This window comes from Rhinopithecus bieti, unplaced genomic scaffold, assembly GCF_001698545.2.
Source record: "Rhinopithecus bieti isolate Rb0 unplaced genomic scaffold, ASM169854v2 scaffold_2254, whole genome shotgun sequence".
NCBI lineage: Eukaryota > Metazoa > Chordata > Mammalia > Primates > Cercopithecidae > Rhinopithecus > Rhinopithecus bieti.
In genome coordinates this window covers 3,159,367-3,175,442 of record NW_016803982.1, presented here as the reverse complement: position 1 = coordinate 3,175,442, position 16,076 = coordinate 3,159,367, and the positions used below count along the sequence as shown (strand labels likewise).

At 46.0% G+C, this 16,076-nt stretch overlaps 1 protein-coding gene across 1 annotated transcript in view; it reads left to right on the top strand.

Moving 5' to 3' along the window:
* The first annotated feature begins 608 nt into the window (after nt 1–608).
* PCCA (propionyl-CoA carboxylase subunit alpha) overlaps nt 609–16,076 on the top strand; it is a 478,959-nt gene continuing 463,491 nt past the window's right edge. The window contains exon 1 of the mRNA XM_017861220.1: nt 609–814. Coding sequence (XP_017716709.1) covers nt 710–814 — 105 coding nt within the window. The 5' untranslated portion in view covers nt 609–709. The remainder of the gene's footprint in view (nt 815–16,076) is intronic.

Here is a 16,076-nt window from a genome sequence, read left to right as displayed (position 1 = left end):
TCGGCCTCCCAAGGTGCTGGGATTACAGGCGTAAGTCACCGCGCCTGGCCAGTAGTTGTACTAACAAGGGTTTCTGATTGCAAGCAACAAAGACTGACTCTAGTTGTGGCTAATTTCTCTCACGCGCAGATATTAAGTGGCAGAGGTAGGACTTGAGCTCGGATCTCTGATTTCCAGACCTAGAACTTTTCATGTGTTATCCCAGTCGTTCAAAACTTTACCTGGATTTGTGCTTTGCAATTTACGCTTTCAAACAGGCAGGAATGTAGTTTGGGCATTTGTCTGGAACTTCGGATTCTCAGGACTCCAGGGTGGCCAGGGCGAGGAGGTGACTCACTGACATTAACCGGCCTGGATGCACGTGAGTTGCTGAGCGGATGCTGGGAAGGTACGGGGTTTGCCCGCTGCAGGTCGCCGGAACTCACGCGTGTCCCTGCCTCTCTCACTCCTGGGGTCGGCTCTGGCCAGTGGCCCCCAGCTCAGCCAGGGACCTGACACGCCGCCAGCCCACTAGCCTTCCGGGTCCTAGCGCGTCTCCAGTCTGCCGGATCCGGCGGATCTGGCCGACCACTCACGCTCCCCTTCCCTCAAGTTAGGGGGTGGGGCATCGGATTTCTGGCTCGTGATTTGTCGAAGCCCAGGCGCTCCTCTTCTCCGCCTCTCTCCGGCTGGTGAGAGGTCAACGGAGGGGCGATCTGCGGGGACAACAATGGCGGGGCTCTGGGTCGGGACAGCAGCGCTGGTCGCTGCCGGACGGCGTGGGCGGTGGCCGCCGCAGCAGCTGATGTTGAGCTCGGTGCTGCGGACCCTGAAGGTGAGGAGCGACGGGGCCTTCGCGGGTCCGGGCTTCACCGGGCTTCCAGCCGTGCCGCCTCTGGGTGGGTGGCGCCGGGAGAGCGCTGGCTGGGTCCGGCTGCCCCAGCGTCCCGGTTCCGCCTCAGCTGCACCCCTCGCTCTCCTCCCACCCGCAGTTCGCGTGGCAGCGGGCTCAGGAGGCATCCCTCGTTGCAGCTGTTCCTCTCGGGGATCCTGCGGAGCAGAGAGGCCTAGGGCAGAGGCAGTTGGGTGCCCGCACGCCCTCCGAGGCGGCTGATGGCCTTGGGGAGGCATATTCCTGCCTTGCCCGAGGTCCGCTTCCAGGGCCCCGCGGCAGTGGCTTTGTCTTAAGCTTTCCAGGGTGTGTTTTTAGGTGTCGTTATAGTTTCCGTGTTCTCTGACCTCTTTCCAGCATTTTTGAAGGGACACTGTCAACTGTTGTTCAGGTAGAGTTAAGGTTGTGAGTTGATCTTATCTTTTGAAGTACTGCACCATATTAGGACTGCTAATAGATTTTACGTTGCATTTGAAAGCCTGTTTTAATTGTATGACACCCCAGTCTACTGTGTACCAAATGCATCTCTTGAACTTACTTTCCTTTTCGAGGTAGTGGTGAGCCTGATTTTGGTACTGTTCTAAACACATTTCATGACTGTTCTGTATACCTAGGCTGTCATGATGGCAGATTGACTCACAGGTTGGAGTGCTTGTGTGTGCTTCTGAACTCTTTCTCCCGTCAACATCAAGTCTGTCGTTAATTCTGGGGCACAGACCACTTAACCTACTTTATAAGGTTTGTTGAGGCACCTGAACACATTCTTTGCAACGAAGGTCCCCTGAAAACCATCTGTCAGCTGGTTCAGTGTGCTTGTTAAACTTACTTTTAAAAAATAATTATTAAAACATTGCCACATAACTTGATTTTTTGTTTGTTTGTTTTTTGTTTTTTTGAGACGGAGTCTGGCTCTGTCGCCCAGGCTGGAGTGCAGTGGCCGGATCTCAGCTCACTGCAAGCTCCGCCTCCCGGGTTTACGCCATTCTCCTGCCTCAGCCTCCCGAGTAGCTGGCACTACAGGCGCCCGCCACGTCGCCCGGCTAGTTTTTTGTATTTTTTTTTTTTTAGTAGAGACAGGGTTTCAATGTGTTAGCCAGGATGGTCTCGATCTCCTGACCTCGTGATCCGCCCATCTCGGCCTCCCAAAGTGCTGGGATTACAGGCTTGAGCCACCGCGCCCGGCCCACATAACTTGATTTATAGTCATTGAAGTTGAGACTTTGAAGACACTTTAGAGACGAACCTGCCCCATCTTACTCTTTTTTTTTTTTTTTTTTTTTTTTTGAGACGGAGTCTCGCTCTGTGGCCCAGGCTGGAGTGCAGTGGCCGGCTCTCAGCTCACTGCAAGCTCCGCTTCCCGGGTTTACGCCATTCTCCTGCCTCAGCCTCCCGAGTAGCTGGGACTACAGGCGCCCGCCACCTCGCCCGGCTAGTTTTTTTTTTTGTATTTTTTAGTAGAGACGGGGTTTCACCGTGTTAGCCAGGATGGTCTCGATCTCCTGACCTGGTGATCCGCCCGTCTCGGCCTCCCAAAGTGCTGGGATTACAGGCTTGAGCCACCGCGCGCGGCCCCATCCTACTCTTTAAAGAGGAGGAAACCGAGCCCCGGGTGGGCAGTATGAGAGCTGGAGCTTATTGACATGGAAGTGAGTGGCGCCTATGTTTGTTTTGTATTCAGCGTGCGGACTTTCACTGATCTCTGTGTTCCCATACAGTTTAGTGTTCTTTAATCTTTATCATTCTGTTCGTTTTTGTTGGCCACTTCAATTGCAGCTGTAAGACTTAGGTATTTACGTAGGAGGCAGCTTACTTAATATGGTAGAAAGTGTGGGCTTTGGAGTCAGGTATATGAGGCTTTGTATACTGGACAGGTCTCTTGGGCGTCAGCTTTGTCCTTGTAGCTATTTTTTCAACAAATGTTTACTGAATATCTCCTGTCTTCCACTTCTGGGGAATGAATATGGTTTCTGCTTTCTTAGAAATTTTACTCTAGTAGGGAGAGTGTAATAAGTGTACAATGGTATTAGGGGAGATGCCCTGGTGCTATAAGAAAATAAAATAGAGGGATTTGACCAAGCCAAGATTTTGAGTTCTGTGTCCTAGATACTGTTCTGTTGCTTTGCTTAAACTAATTTATTCAATCTCACAACAGTCGTATGTCCCCCATTTACAGAAGATGAAAGTGAAGCACTAAGTGTTAATGTGACTCACTCGAAGCTATAGTGCCAATAAGTGGCAAACAGGATTTAGAAGTCCAGAACCTGTGCTCTTAATCATACTATACTACTTACAGTAAGGGAGTGTTTTCCTTTGGAATTGAAAATTGAGACAAGTTTTGAAGGATGAAGTGACCTTCTCTAACAAACAGAGGAGATGAATGTTATATGTAAGAGAACAGTGTGTGCAAAGGTCCTGCGGCCAGAGGGAATGACAGGTTAGAAGAACTGAAAAAAGCCTACAGAGGCTCTGATGCAGAGAGTAGATGGTGCTGGAGAAGTTGGCAGGAGTCAGACCATGCTGTCTCTTATAGATCATATTATGAGGTTTGGTGTTTGTCTTAGAGCAGTGGGAAGACATTGATGTTGGAGGTGGGAGGGATGACACTGACATTTTAGATTGGAGAGGCTGAGAGGAAGGCTGTTACTGTACTTACTGTTGTACAGTTGTTATACACTCACTGTGTAATACATAAGCTTTGATGTTTCTTACCTGGTTTTTTCCTTTTAATGTGTTGGCAGAGACTGCATCTTGTCTATTTCTGTGTTCTTAGTACAATGTTTGACACAATAGGTGCTGAATGTGTAACAATAGAGTAGCATTATGTTTGTGTCAGTAAAGAATTCCTCCTTGGGATGGGAAGCATCTCTGAAGTTCACTATCACTCTAGGGGAACTTGAGCTGCTGCTTAGCTTCTCTCTGTGCTTCTCTTCTATGAACTTGAAATATGCTCTACTGAGTCTGTTTGAAGCTGAATCTTTTGAAGATTTTAACCCCTCCCATCCCTCCCTCCACCTCTGCAAACCTTTTGGTTGGTTGGAAAGCAGCCAGCTAACTCTAGGTTCTAATCTAGAGAATTCTGACCATTCTTTTAGCCAGTTGACAGAGTTTATTTATTTTTAGGGTATGTGTGGAGTTCACCTTTTAGTCTTATTTGTTTTGTGTATCAGCTTTTTAAACACATTCTATTTCAATGCCTAGTTTTTTCTTCTGCGTTAATGTTTTCAGTGGCTCTAGGATGTTGGTTTTATGGTAATTGCTATAGTTTTTATTGAACTCTTATATGCCTTGTGTGATTTTCCTTTGCTCTTCTTTTTTTCTGAGATGGAGTCTCGCTCTGTTGCCAGGCTGGAGTGCAGTGGCGCGATCTCGGCTCACTGCAACCTCCACCTCCTGGGTTAAAGCGATTCCCTTGCCTCAGCCTCCCAAGTAGCTGGGACTACAGGCGTGCGCCACCACCCCCGGCTAATTTTTTTTTGTATTTTAGTAGAGAGGGGGTTTCACCATGTTGGCCACCTCGATCTTTTGACCTCGTGATCTGCCTGCTTTGGCCTCCCAAAGTGCTGGGAATTACAGGCATGAGCCACCAAGCCCGACTCTGTGATTTTTTCATATAATATCTTTTATCCTTGTACCAACTAGGTAAAAAATCCCAATTTTATAGTAGAGGAAACACAGCTCAGGGCAGTTAAGTAGTTGCTTAAAAGCACAATTGGCTGAAGTAGAATTTGAACCTTAGGTAATATAATTCCAAAGGCTTTCTTTTCTTTCTTCCTTTTTTTTTTCGGACGGGGTCTGGCGCTGTTGACCAGGCTGGAGTGCAGTGGCATGATCTTGGCCTACTACAGCCTCTGCCTCCTGGGCTCAAGCCATCCTCCCATCTCAGCCTCCCAAGTGGGTGGGACCACAGGCACCTACGACCACACCTGGCTATTTTTTAATTTTAATTTTAATTTTTTGTAGAGATGGGGTTTTGCTGTGTTGCCCAGGCTGGTCTCAAACTCCTGAACTCAAGCAATCCACCCACATCGGCTTGCTTTTCTAGTTACAAATTGTCTCATTTGCATCATGGTCTCATTGTGTGATGCGTTCATGAAATTTGAATGTTTAAGCCCTATGTTACTTGAAATCCATTATTTTCTTTTGTAATCAGTAAATATGGAAAAGAATATTTAGGCTTATCTGAATGCTTTAGAATTGCCTGGAGGTTAATCTTTCCAACATGCTGATAAATTTCTAACAAATCATTTGGGAAAACAAATTTCTGAGATTATTACAGAAACTAGTTTCTGGTGTAAAAAAATGTTTATAGACATTTATGTATTTATACATCTGCCATTTGGATTTTATTCTGTTCCTGAGAGGTTCAGAACAGAGGTAAAAACTGCTCTAGTCCTTTTCTAAATAAGAGGAAAAGATGGTGACATTTTTGATGAAGAGTCAGGGAAAAGGATTTGTTTAAATGATTCCAAACTTTAGAAAATGTAGGTGGGAGAACCAGGATGAAAAAGGAATTTGGGAAGAAACATCTTTTTGGTGGGGCTGGAAACATGGTGTTTCATTGTAGGTATCTGGAGTTAGACGCCCACAGGAGCCATGCTGAGGTGCTGGGAAGACGGAGGGTATCAGTGGCTGGCTTTACAGCCGGGGGTACGAGGCTAAAGTTAGAGTTAGAATCTGTGAACCCTGAAGGATATAGTGAGGCAGTTAATATTTAATTGAATAAATGCTTCATCTTACAACCCTAAATTAGGATTTGGAAGAAGGAAGAAGAGACAAGAGGAGTTAGAGGTATGGTTTGAGAGGAGCCAATGTAGTGTAGTGTTACCAAACCTAGGAAAGAAATTTCAAGAAGTAGTTAGCATTCATTCATTCACTTGTCTAGAGATCTAGCTCTTTACTCAAAAAGTGTTTGTGGAGCATTTTCTAAGTTCCAGGTACTATGGCATGTACAGAGGAGAGAAAAAAATTAAAACATAGTCCCTAACTGCGTTCCAGGTGCAGAGAGGCTAAGGAATAAAAGATTGATGAGGTCGGGTGTGGTAGCTCATGCCTGCAATCCCAACCCTTTGGGAGGCCAAAGTGGGAGGATTACTTGAGCTCAGGAGTTTGAGACCAGCTTAGTCATCATAGTGATACCCACCCCCCCATCTCTACAAAATAAAATAAAAATTAGCTGGCCATGGTGGCATGTGCCTGTAGTTCTAGGTACTTTGGAGGCTGAGGAGGGAGGATCACTTGAGCCCAGGAGGTCAAGGCTGCAGTGAGCTGTGATCACACCAAGGTACTACAGCCTGGGTGACATAGCAAGACCCTGTCTCCCCACCCCCCCGCCTGTAATCCCAGCACTTTGGGAGGCCGAGGTGGGCGGATCACCTGAGGTCGGGAGTTCGAGACCAGCCTGACCAACATGGAGAAATCCTGTCTCTACTAAAAATACAAAATTAGCTGGGCATGGTGGTGCATGCCTGTAATCCCAGCTACTTGGGAGGCTGAGGCAGGAGAATTGCTTGAACCTGGGAGGTGGAGGTTGCAGTGAGCCAAGATTGCACCACTGCACTGCAGCCTGGGCAACAAGAGCAAAACTCTGTCTCAAAAAAAAAAAAAAGAAAAAGAAAAGAAAAAAAGGGGGCCGGGCGTCGTGTCTGTTGCCTGTAATCCCAGCACTTTGGGAGGCCAAGGTGGGTGGATCACGAGGTCAGGAGATCGAGACCCTCCTGGCTAACACGGTGAAACCCCATCTCTACTAAAAATACAAAAAAAATTAGCCAGGCGTGGTGGCGGGCGCCTGTAGTTCCACCTACTTGGGAGGCTGAGGCAGAAGAATGACGTGAACCCGGGAGGTGGAGGTTGCAGTGAGCTGAGAGCATGCCACTGCACTCCAGCCTGGGTGACAGCGAGTCTCCGTCTCAAAAAAAAAAAAAAGATTGGTGAAAGAATTTGATAAGATCTTTGATTTTTAATGAGAATAATTTTAGTAGCATGCTGAAGTGTTATACAAATATACTGCTTTTATTTTGACAATATTCTTAAATAGTTGAAGCAAAATTATATTTTTTGAAAGATAAGCATATTGCATAACTTTCAAAAATTAGTTTATTTTAAATGACTGTTGACATTTTCGTTAGGAAAAAACCTCATGAACTGATGGGATCAACCTAATAAGATAAAAATAAAAGTGAATTTTAAAAATGTTGGAAGATACAGATTTGTGATTTCATTCACAAAACCTAATACAGCATCCATGTGGCATACTCTCTTTGACATTCTATGTTTGTTTGTTTTTGAGATGGAGTCTCATGTTGCCCAGGCTGGAGTGCAGTGGTGTGATCTCGGCTCATGGCAACCTCTGCCTCCCGGGTTCAAGTGATTCTCCTGCCTCAGCCTCCTGAGTAGCTGGGATTACAGGCATGTGCCACCATGCCCATCTAATTGTCGTATTTTTAGTAGAGATGGGGTTTCATCATGTTGGCCTGGCTGGTCTTGAACTATTGACCTCAACTGATCTGCCCGCCTTGGCCTCCCAAAGTGCTGGGATTACAGACGTGAGCCACCGTGCTCGCCCTCTTTGGTATTCTTTATTCAAGAAACCCTTGGTTTCCTAGAACTGCTGTACAAATGACCATGGACCTCGTGGCTTAAAACAACAAATTCATTCTCCCGCAGTTCTAAAGGCCTGAAGTCTGAAATCAAGGCATGAGCAGGGCCATGCTTCCTTTGAAGGCTCTAGGGGAGAATCCTTTCTTGCCTCTTTGAGCTTTTGGTGGCTGCATTAATTCCTTGGCTTGTGGCTGCATCACTCCAGTCTCTGCCTCTGTCTTCACATGGCTACCTTCTCCTCCTCCTCCTTGTGCATCTTTCCCTCTCATTCTTTTATAAAGACACTTTTTATTGGATTTAGGGCCATGACAAGATCTAGGATGATTTCATCTCGAGGTCCTTCACTTTGTTGTATTGGCAAAGACCCTTTATCACAGGTTCCAGGACATGGACACATCATTTTAGGGGCTACCATTCAATCCACCTACACGTCGTATGTGTCAGACACTACTTAGAGCTGGGAACATAATCGTGAATGTTTCTGCTCCCATTGTGGTTACATTTGAGTAAGGAGACTGTGCTCATATAAATAGAAAAGTTTGGAGAGTGAGAAGTGATCTTGAAGTAAAAAGATAGGTTAATGGGATAGAGAGTGGTAGTGGTGCTGAGTTGGGGATGTTACCTAATGAGACCATAGGGGACATTTCAGAGCATGTGGCATTTGGACAGGAAACTGAGCCAGCCAGCCATGTGACTATATGGGGGCCTAGCACTGCAGACCAAGGAATGCCAGGGCAAAAACTCTGAGGGGAGATTGCATTTGGCATAATTAAGGGATGAATGTGGCTGCTGTGGTTGGAGTGAACTGAATGAGGGGGTGATCTTAGGAGATGAGGGAGGAGGAGTAGGTAGGCAGGACAGAGTCATTAGGGGCTTGTATTTGGAATTTAATAATGAGAGTCCAACTGGAGGCATTTAAGCACATTGAACTTGTGTTTGGAAAAGACGATTGTGACTACTGTGTGGCGAATGTCTTAGTAGGGGTGGGAGTAGGATTGGGGACTGGGGTGGGAAGAGTGGAAACAGAGAGACCAGTCAGGAAGCTGTTGTAGAAAACCAAGCTAGAGATGATGGTAACTTGCGCTAGAGTGGTAGCACTGGAGTTGGTGAGAACTGGTCAGACTTGGAATATATTTTGGAGCTAAAGCCAGTATCTTGCTGTAGGGTTTGAAGGCAGATACAGACATACCTCATATCTTGGCTTTATTGGCCCTGCAGATACTGTTTTTGTTGTTATTGTTGTTTTTACAGATTGAAGGTTTGTGGCAACCCTGCTTTGAGCAGCTGTATTGGTCTCATCTTTCCAGTAGCACAGACTTACTTTGTGTCTCTGTGAAACATTTTGATAATTCTTGCAATAATTTAAACTTTTTCATTATTACTATGTCTGTTTTGGTGATCTGTGATCAGTGATCTTCAATATTCTTATTGTAAATATTTTGGGGTGCCGTGAACCACGCCCATATAAGCAGAGAAACATAATTGATAAATGTTGTGTGTGTTTTGACTTCTCCAACCAGGTATTCCCCCATGTCTATCCCTCTCCTCAGGCCTCCCTATTCTCTGAGACACAACAATATTGAAAGTAGGCCAATTAATAACCCTCTAAGCGTTCTAGTGAAAGGAAGAGTCACACGTCTGTCACTTTAAATAAAAAACTAGAACTCATTAAGCTTAGGGAGGAAGGCCTGTCAAAAGCCAAGATAGACTGAAAGCTGGGCCTCTTGTGCCAAATTGTGAATGCAAAGGAAAAGTTCTGGAAGGAAATTAAAAGTGCTACTCCAGTGAGCACACAACTGATTAAAAAAAGTGAAACAGCTTTATTGCTGATATGGCAAAAGCTTTAGTGGTTTGGATAGAAGATCAAACCAGCCACATTTCCTTAAGTCATAGCCTAATCCAGCACAAGGCCCTCTCTTCAATTCTACGAAGGCTGAGAGAGGTGAGGATGCTGCAAAAGAAAAGTTGGAAGCAAACGGAGGTTGGTTCATGGGGTTTAAGAAAAGAAGTGAGGCCGGATGCAGTGGCTCACACCTGTAATCCCAGCACTTTGGGAGGCCGAGGCGAGCGGATCACAAGATCAAGAGATTGAGACCATTCTGGCTAACATGGTGAAACCCTGTCTCTACTAAAAATACTAAAATTAGCCAGGTGTGGTAGCGCGCGCCTATAGTCCCAGCTACTTGGGAGGCTGAGGCAGGAGAATTGCTTTAACCCGGGAGGTGGAGGTTGCAGTGAGCCAAGATCGTGCCAGTGCACTCCGGCCTGGTAACAGAGAGACTCTGTCTAAAAAAAAAAAAAAAAAAAGGAAGCGATCTCCATAACATAAATGTGGAAGCAACAAGTGCTGATGTAGAAGCTGCAGCATTATCCAGAAGATCTCACAAAGATCATTCATGAGGTTGGCTACACCAAACAGCAGATTTTCATTGTAGATGAAATAACCTTCTATTGGAAGAATATGTCATTTAGTACTTTGAGAACTGGAGAGAAGTCAGTGCCTGGCTTCAGAGCCTCAAAGGACAGCACCTGGGGTGCTCACTATCATACCTGGCTGTCCTTTGAGGTTTAGAAGCCAGGCACTGGCTCCAGAGGCTGAGGTGGGAGGATTGCTTGAGCCCAGCAGTTGGTGTCCAGCCTGGGCAACATAGCGAGACCCCTATCCCTAAAAAAAAAAAAAAAAAAAAAAAAAAAAAAAGCAAGCAAGCTTCAAAGGACAGGCCAACTCTTGTTAGGGGCTAATGCAGCTGGTAACTTAAGTGGAAGCCAATGCTCATTTACCATTTTGAAAATCCTAGGACCCTTAAGAATTATTCAAAGTTGACTCTGCCTGTGCTCTAGAAATGGAACAGCAAAACCTGGATGACAGCACATCTGTTTACAGCATAGTTTACTGAATATTTTAAGCCCACTGTTGAAACCTACTGCTCAGGACAGAAAGATTCCTTTCAAAATATTGCTGCATATACACAATACACTTGGTTACCCAAGAGCTCTAATGGAGCTGTACAAGTAGATTAATGTTATTTTCATGCCTGCTAATACAACATTCTCCAGCCCATGGATCAAGGAGGAATTTCAACTTTCAAGTTGTATTATTTAATAAATAGTATTTCATAAGTCTATATAGCTGCTGTAGAGAGTGATTCCTCTGATGAATCTGGGCAAAGTGAATTGAAAACTTTCTGGAAAGGATTCACCATTCTAGATGCCATTAAGAACCTTCATGATTCATGGTGGGTCAAAATATCAACATTAACAGGAGTTTTGAGAAGTAGATTCCAACTGTGAGGGATTCAGGACTTCAGTGGGGAATGTAGCTGTAGAGGGATGGAAATAGCAAGAGAACTGGAGTGGAGCCTGAAGATGTGATGGAATTGCTGCTGTCTCATGACCAAACTTGAAGGGATGAGAAGTTGCTTCTTAATAGATGAGTAAAGAAAGTGGTTCCTTTTTTTTTGAGGAAGGGTCTCACTCTGTCACCCAGGCTGGAATGCAGTGGCACGGTCATGGCTCACTGCAGCCTCAACCTCCCAGGCTCAAGTAATCTTCCCACCAGCCTCCTGAATAGCTGGGATTACAGGCTTGCGCCACCATGCCCCGCTATATATATACGTTGCTATATATATATTTTAATTTTTTGTATAAATGGGGTTTTGCCATGTTGCCCAGGCTTGTCTCAAACTCCTGAGCTCAAGCAATCTGCCTGCCTCGGCCTCCCAAAGCACTGGGTTTATAGGTGTTGAGCCACCACACCCAGTCAAGATAGTGGTGTCTTGAGACGGAATCTACTAGTGGTGAAGGAGGCTGTGAACACTGTAATCGTGATAAAAAAGGAGTTATAATATTACATCGACTTAGTTGATAAAGCAGTAGGTTTTGGGAGGATTTATTCCAATTTTGAAAAAGTTCTAATGTGGATATGATATCAAACAGCATCACATGCGACACAGAATTTTTTGTGAGAGAAAATCACTGCAGCAAACTTCACTGTTGTTTTAAGAAGTTGCCACAGCCATCCCAACCTTCAGCAACCACAACCCTGATCAGTCAGTAGCCATCAACATCAAGGCAACACCCTCCACCAGGAAAACGATGAGATTTGCTGAAGGATCAGATGATTGTTAGTATTTTTGAGCAGCAATTGTTTTGAACAATAATTAATTGGACCTGAACCTGCAATATCTGTAAGGTATGTACAAATAGGGAAAGGAAAGAATTAAGAATGACTTTTCAAGGTAGACACACAAGGCCGCTATTGTATGATTGTGTTTTTATGCAGTCTCCAGAATAGACTGATCCATGAAGACAGAAAGTAGATTAGTGGTTGCCCAGGGCCTGGAGGAGAGGGGATGGGAGTGACTGCACAAAGTTAAGGGGTGTCTTTTTGGGGTGATAAAAATGTCCTGGAATCAGTAGCCGTCATGGTTCCCTGCCTTGTGAATATACTAAAAGCCACTGAGTTGTATACTTTTTTAAAAGGGTAAATTTTATGGTATGTGAATTACATCTGAATTAAAAAATAAAAGAATGGTCTGGGCGCAGTGGTTCACAGCTGTAATCCCAGCACTTTGGGAAGCCAAGGCAGGTGGATCAACTGAGGTCAGGAGTTCGAGACCAGCCTGACCAACATGGAGAAACCCCATCTCTACGAAAAATACAAAATTAGCCAGACATGGTGGCACATGCCTGTAATCCCAGCTACTCGGGAGGCTGAGACAGGAGAATTGCTTGAACCCGGGAGGCAGAGGTTGCGGTGAGCTGAAATCGCACCATTGCACTCCGGCCTGGACAACGAGAGCAAAACGCCATCTCAAAAAAAAAAAAAAAAAAAAAAAAAAAAAAAAAAAAAAAAAAAAACCAATTGCCCACGTTCGTGAGTATTTAGTGTCTTAGAAACAGGGAGGGTTAAGACTTGAGAGGGAAGAGTGAGACAGTACTTACACTGAAACACATCTTTGTTTTCATAGCTGGAGACTAGCTTCATTCTGTTCCTGTAGGGAGCTCTAGAGCAGTATTTCTCAACGTGTTAACCAGCAGCATTATCGGATATTGTTAGAAATGCAAATTATCCAGCCCTAGCCCAGAGCTGCAGAGTCTGAATATCTGGTGATGGAGCCCAGCAGTGTTTTAATAAGCCTTTCAGGTAATTTTGATGCATGGTAAAATTTGAGAACAACTGCCCTAGATCAGTGCTGCCCAATAGAAATATAAGGTGAGCTACAAATGTCATTAAAAATCTTCGCCAGGCGGGGTGGCTCAGGACTGTAATTCTAGCGCTTTGGGAGGCCGAGGCGGGTGGATCACAAGGTGAAGAGATTGAGACCATCCTGGCCAACATGGTGAAAGCCTGTCTCTACTAAAAATACAAACATTAGCCGGGTGTGGTGGTGTGTCCAGAATTGGTGGGTTCTTGGTTTCACTGACTTCAAGAATGAAGCCGCAGACCCTCAACGGTGAGTGTTACAGTTCTTAAAGATAGTGTGTCTGGAGTTTGTTCCTTCAGACTTTCAGATGTGTCTGGAGCTTCTTCCTTTTGGTGGGTTCGTGGTCTCGCTGTCAGGAGTGAAGCTGCAGACCTTCGTGGTGTTACAGCTCATAAAGGCAGCGCATCTGGAGTTGTTCCTTCTTCCTGATGGGTTCATGGTCTCGTTGGCTTTAGGAGTGAAGCTGCAGACTTTCGCGGTGAGTGTTAACGGCTAATAAAGACAGCGTGGACACAGAGCGAAAGAACAAAGCTTCCACAGTGTGAAAGGGGACCTGAGTGGGTTGCCACTGCTGGCTCAGGTAGCCTGCTTTTATTCCCTTATCTGACCCCACCCACATCCTGCTGATTGGTCCATTTTACAGAGAGCTGATTGGTCTATTTTATAGAGAGCTGATTGGTCCGTTTTGACAGCGTGCTGATTGGTGCGTTTACAATCCTTGAGCTAGACACAGAGTGCTAGACAGAAAAGTTCTCCAAGTCCCCAGTAGGTTAGCTAGATACAGAGTTAGCTAGATACAGAGTACCAATTGGTGTATTTACAAACCTTGAGCTAGACACAGAGTACTGATTGGTATATTTACAAACCCTGAGCCAGACACAGAGTGCTGACTGGTGTATTTAGGATCCTCTAGCTAGAGGGAAAAGTTCTCCAAGGCCCCACCAGATTAGCTAGATACAGAGTTCTGATTGGTGCACATACAATCCTCGGGCTAGATATAAAAGTTCTCCAAGTCCCATCCGGCTCAGGAGCCCAGCTGGCTTCACCTGGTGGATCCTGTACCTTGGCTGCAGGTGGAGCTGCCTGCCAGTCCTGAGCCACGCCTGCACTCCTCAGCCCTTGGGCTGTGGATGGGACCAGGTGCCAGGGAACAGGGGCGGCGCCCGTTGGGGAGGCTCGGGCCTCGCAGGAGCCCACTGCAGGCAGGGAGCTCAGACATGGCGGGCTGCAGGTCACTAGCCCTGCCCCATGGGGAGGCAACTAAATCCAGCAAGAATTTGAGTGCAGCGCCCGCGGGCCGGCACTGCTGGGGGACCGGGCGCAACCTCCACAGCTGCTAGCCCTGGTGCTAGGCCCCTCACTGCCCTGGGCCTGTGGTGCCATGCAGGCCGGCCACTTGCACTGGCCCGGGAGCTCCCTGTGCAGCCCCGTTTCCCGTCCGCGCCTCTCCCTCCACACCTTCCTGCAAGCAGAGGGAGGTGGCTCTGGCCTCAGCCAGCCCAGAGAGGGGTTCCCACAGTGCCATGGCGGGCTGAAGGGCTCCTCAAGTGCCGCCAGAGTGGACGCCGAGGCCGAGGAAGTGCTGAGAGTGAGGGCTGCTAGCACACTGTTACCTCTCAGTGGCAGGCACCTGTAATCCCAGCTACTGGGGAGGCCGAGGCAGGAGAATCGTTTGAACTTGGGAGGTGGAGGTTGCAGTGAGCCGAGATGGCACCACTGCACTCCAGCCTGGCGACAAAGTGAGACTCCGTCTCAAAAAACAAACAAAAATCTTCTAATACTCAAATGTTAAAAAATAAAGTGAAGAGGCCAAGGTGGGAGGATTGCTTGAGGCCAGGAGTTCAAGACAAGCCTGGGGAAAATAGTGAGAACCCCCCCCCTCCCCTGCCGCCCCATCTCTACAAAAAATAAAAATATTAGTGGGCCATGGTGGCATGCATCCGTAGTCCCAGCTACTCAGGAGGCTGAGGTGGGAGGATTGCTTGAATGCAGGAGTTCAGGGCTGCAGTGAGCTATGATCCTGTCACGACACTTCAGCCTGGGCAACACAGTGAGATCCTGTCTCAAAAAAAAAAAGTAAAATGAAGCTAGGTGTAGTGGCAGGGATGTGTAGTCTCAGCTACTCAGGAGGCTGAGGTGGAAAGATCATTTGAGTCTAGGCGTTAGAGGCTGCCATAGGCTGTAGTTGTGCCTGTGACTAGGCACTGCAGTCCAGCCTGGGCAAACATAGTGAGACCCCCATCTCTTAAAAAAACAAAAAAAGTAAAATAAGATGAAATTAATATGTTTTACTTAATATATTCAAATATTCAAAGTATTATTTGAAATATGTAAATGTAAAAATTCACTAATGAGGTCTTTTACATTTTTTGGGTACTAAGTTTTCAAAATCCAGTGTGTAGTTTACTCTTAGAGCACATCTGAGTGTGACTCATGGCTGCCATATTGGGTGGAACAGCTCTAGGGCACAGATTGTGCTACTGATGAAGTCCCACCTTGAGGCGCTGGTACTGGCCTTTTGAATGCAGTGTTAGCCCTTGGCAAGGCAGGGTGGGGGTAGCTCTCAGGCTTGATGGAGAACTGTATAGTTGAGGAACATGGTCGAGATGAGGGAGCAGGTGTGAGCCGTTAGTTGTCAACACAGCAGCTAGAGAGGATCTGAGTGGCCTCTGACAACATCTGCTACAGCCAGATGGGGAAGAATGGCCTGGCTGAAAAGTCAAGGGTGGGATGATGAAGTTCTAGAGTTGACATGTATAGTTTCCTGGTGCTTGAGCTTAGTACAGAGGCAGAGCCCAGAGAATCTTGAGTCTTGAACATCTCTCTCAAATATTAGGTGTTCAGCTTGGCTTTTGGCAGACACTGAAGACTGGAATGGTCTCTGAGATCCTGAAGACTAAATAGTCTATTTGAAAGAAAAGCTGTGCTTCCAGGAAAAAGCCAGATTTAAATCAGGTGTCTTCAGAGAAGGGCATGTGCTCAGAAGGCCCCTTGGGCTCTGTTACAATGCACGATGAAATACTCAGCAGATGCTTCCAAACTCTGTGTCGTAATACATGGGTAAGACCTTTACCTGGAATTTTAGAGATGAAGCAAGATGACGTATACTAATGTTTACTTTGACCTTGGTGAGACCGTTTTATAGCTCCATTAACCCAGTTTTGAGGACAGTTTCTTCTTTGAAGCAGAATGCATTCTGATAATGAATTTATCTGATAATGAGTTATTTAGTATTATTCACCTGAATGCTACTGTGGGTGAGTTAACAGTAGTTTCGGTTTTGGCAGAACTGGTGTTTAGATTGTTCTTTAAGATATTTGCTAGTGGATTTACCAGTTTTAACTGCCACGTGAGGCCACATCATACTTATGAAAGTAGTTGCTATTTTTTTTTTTTTTTTT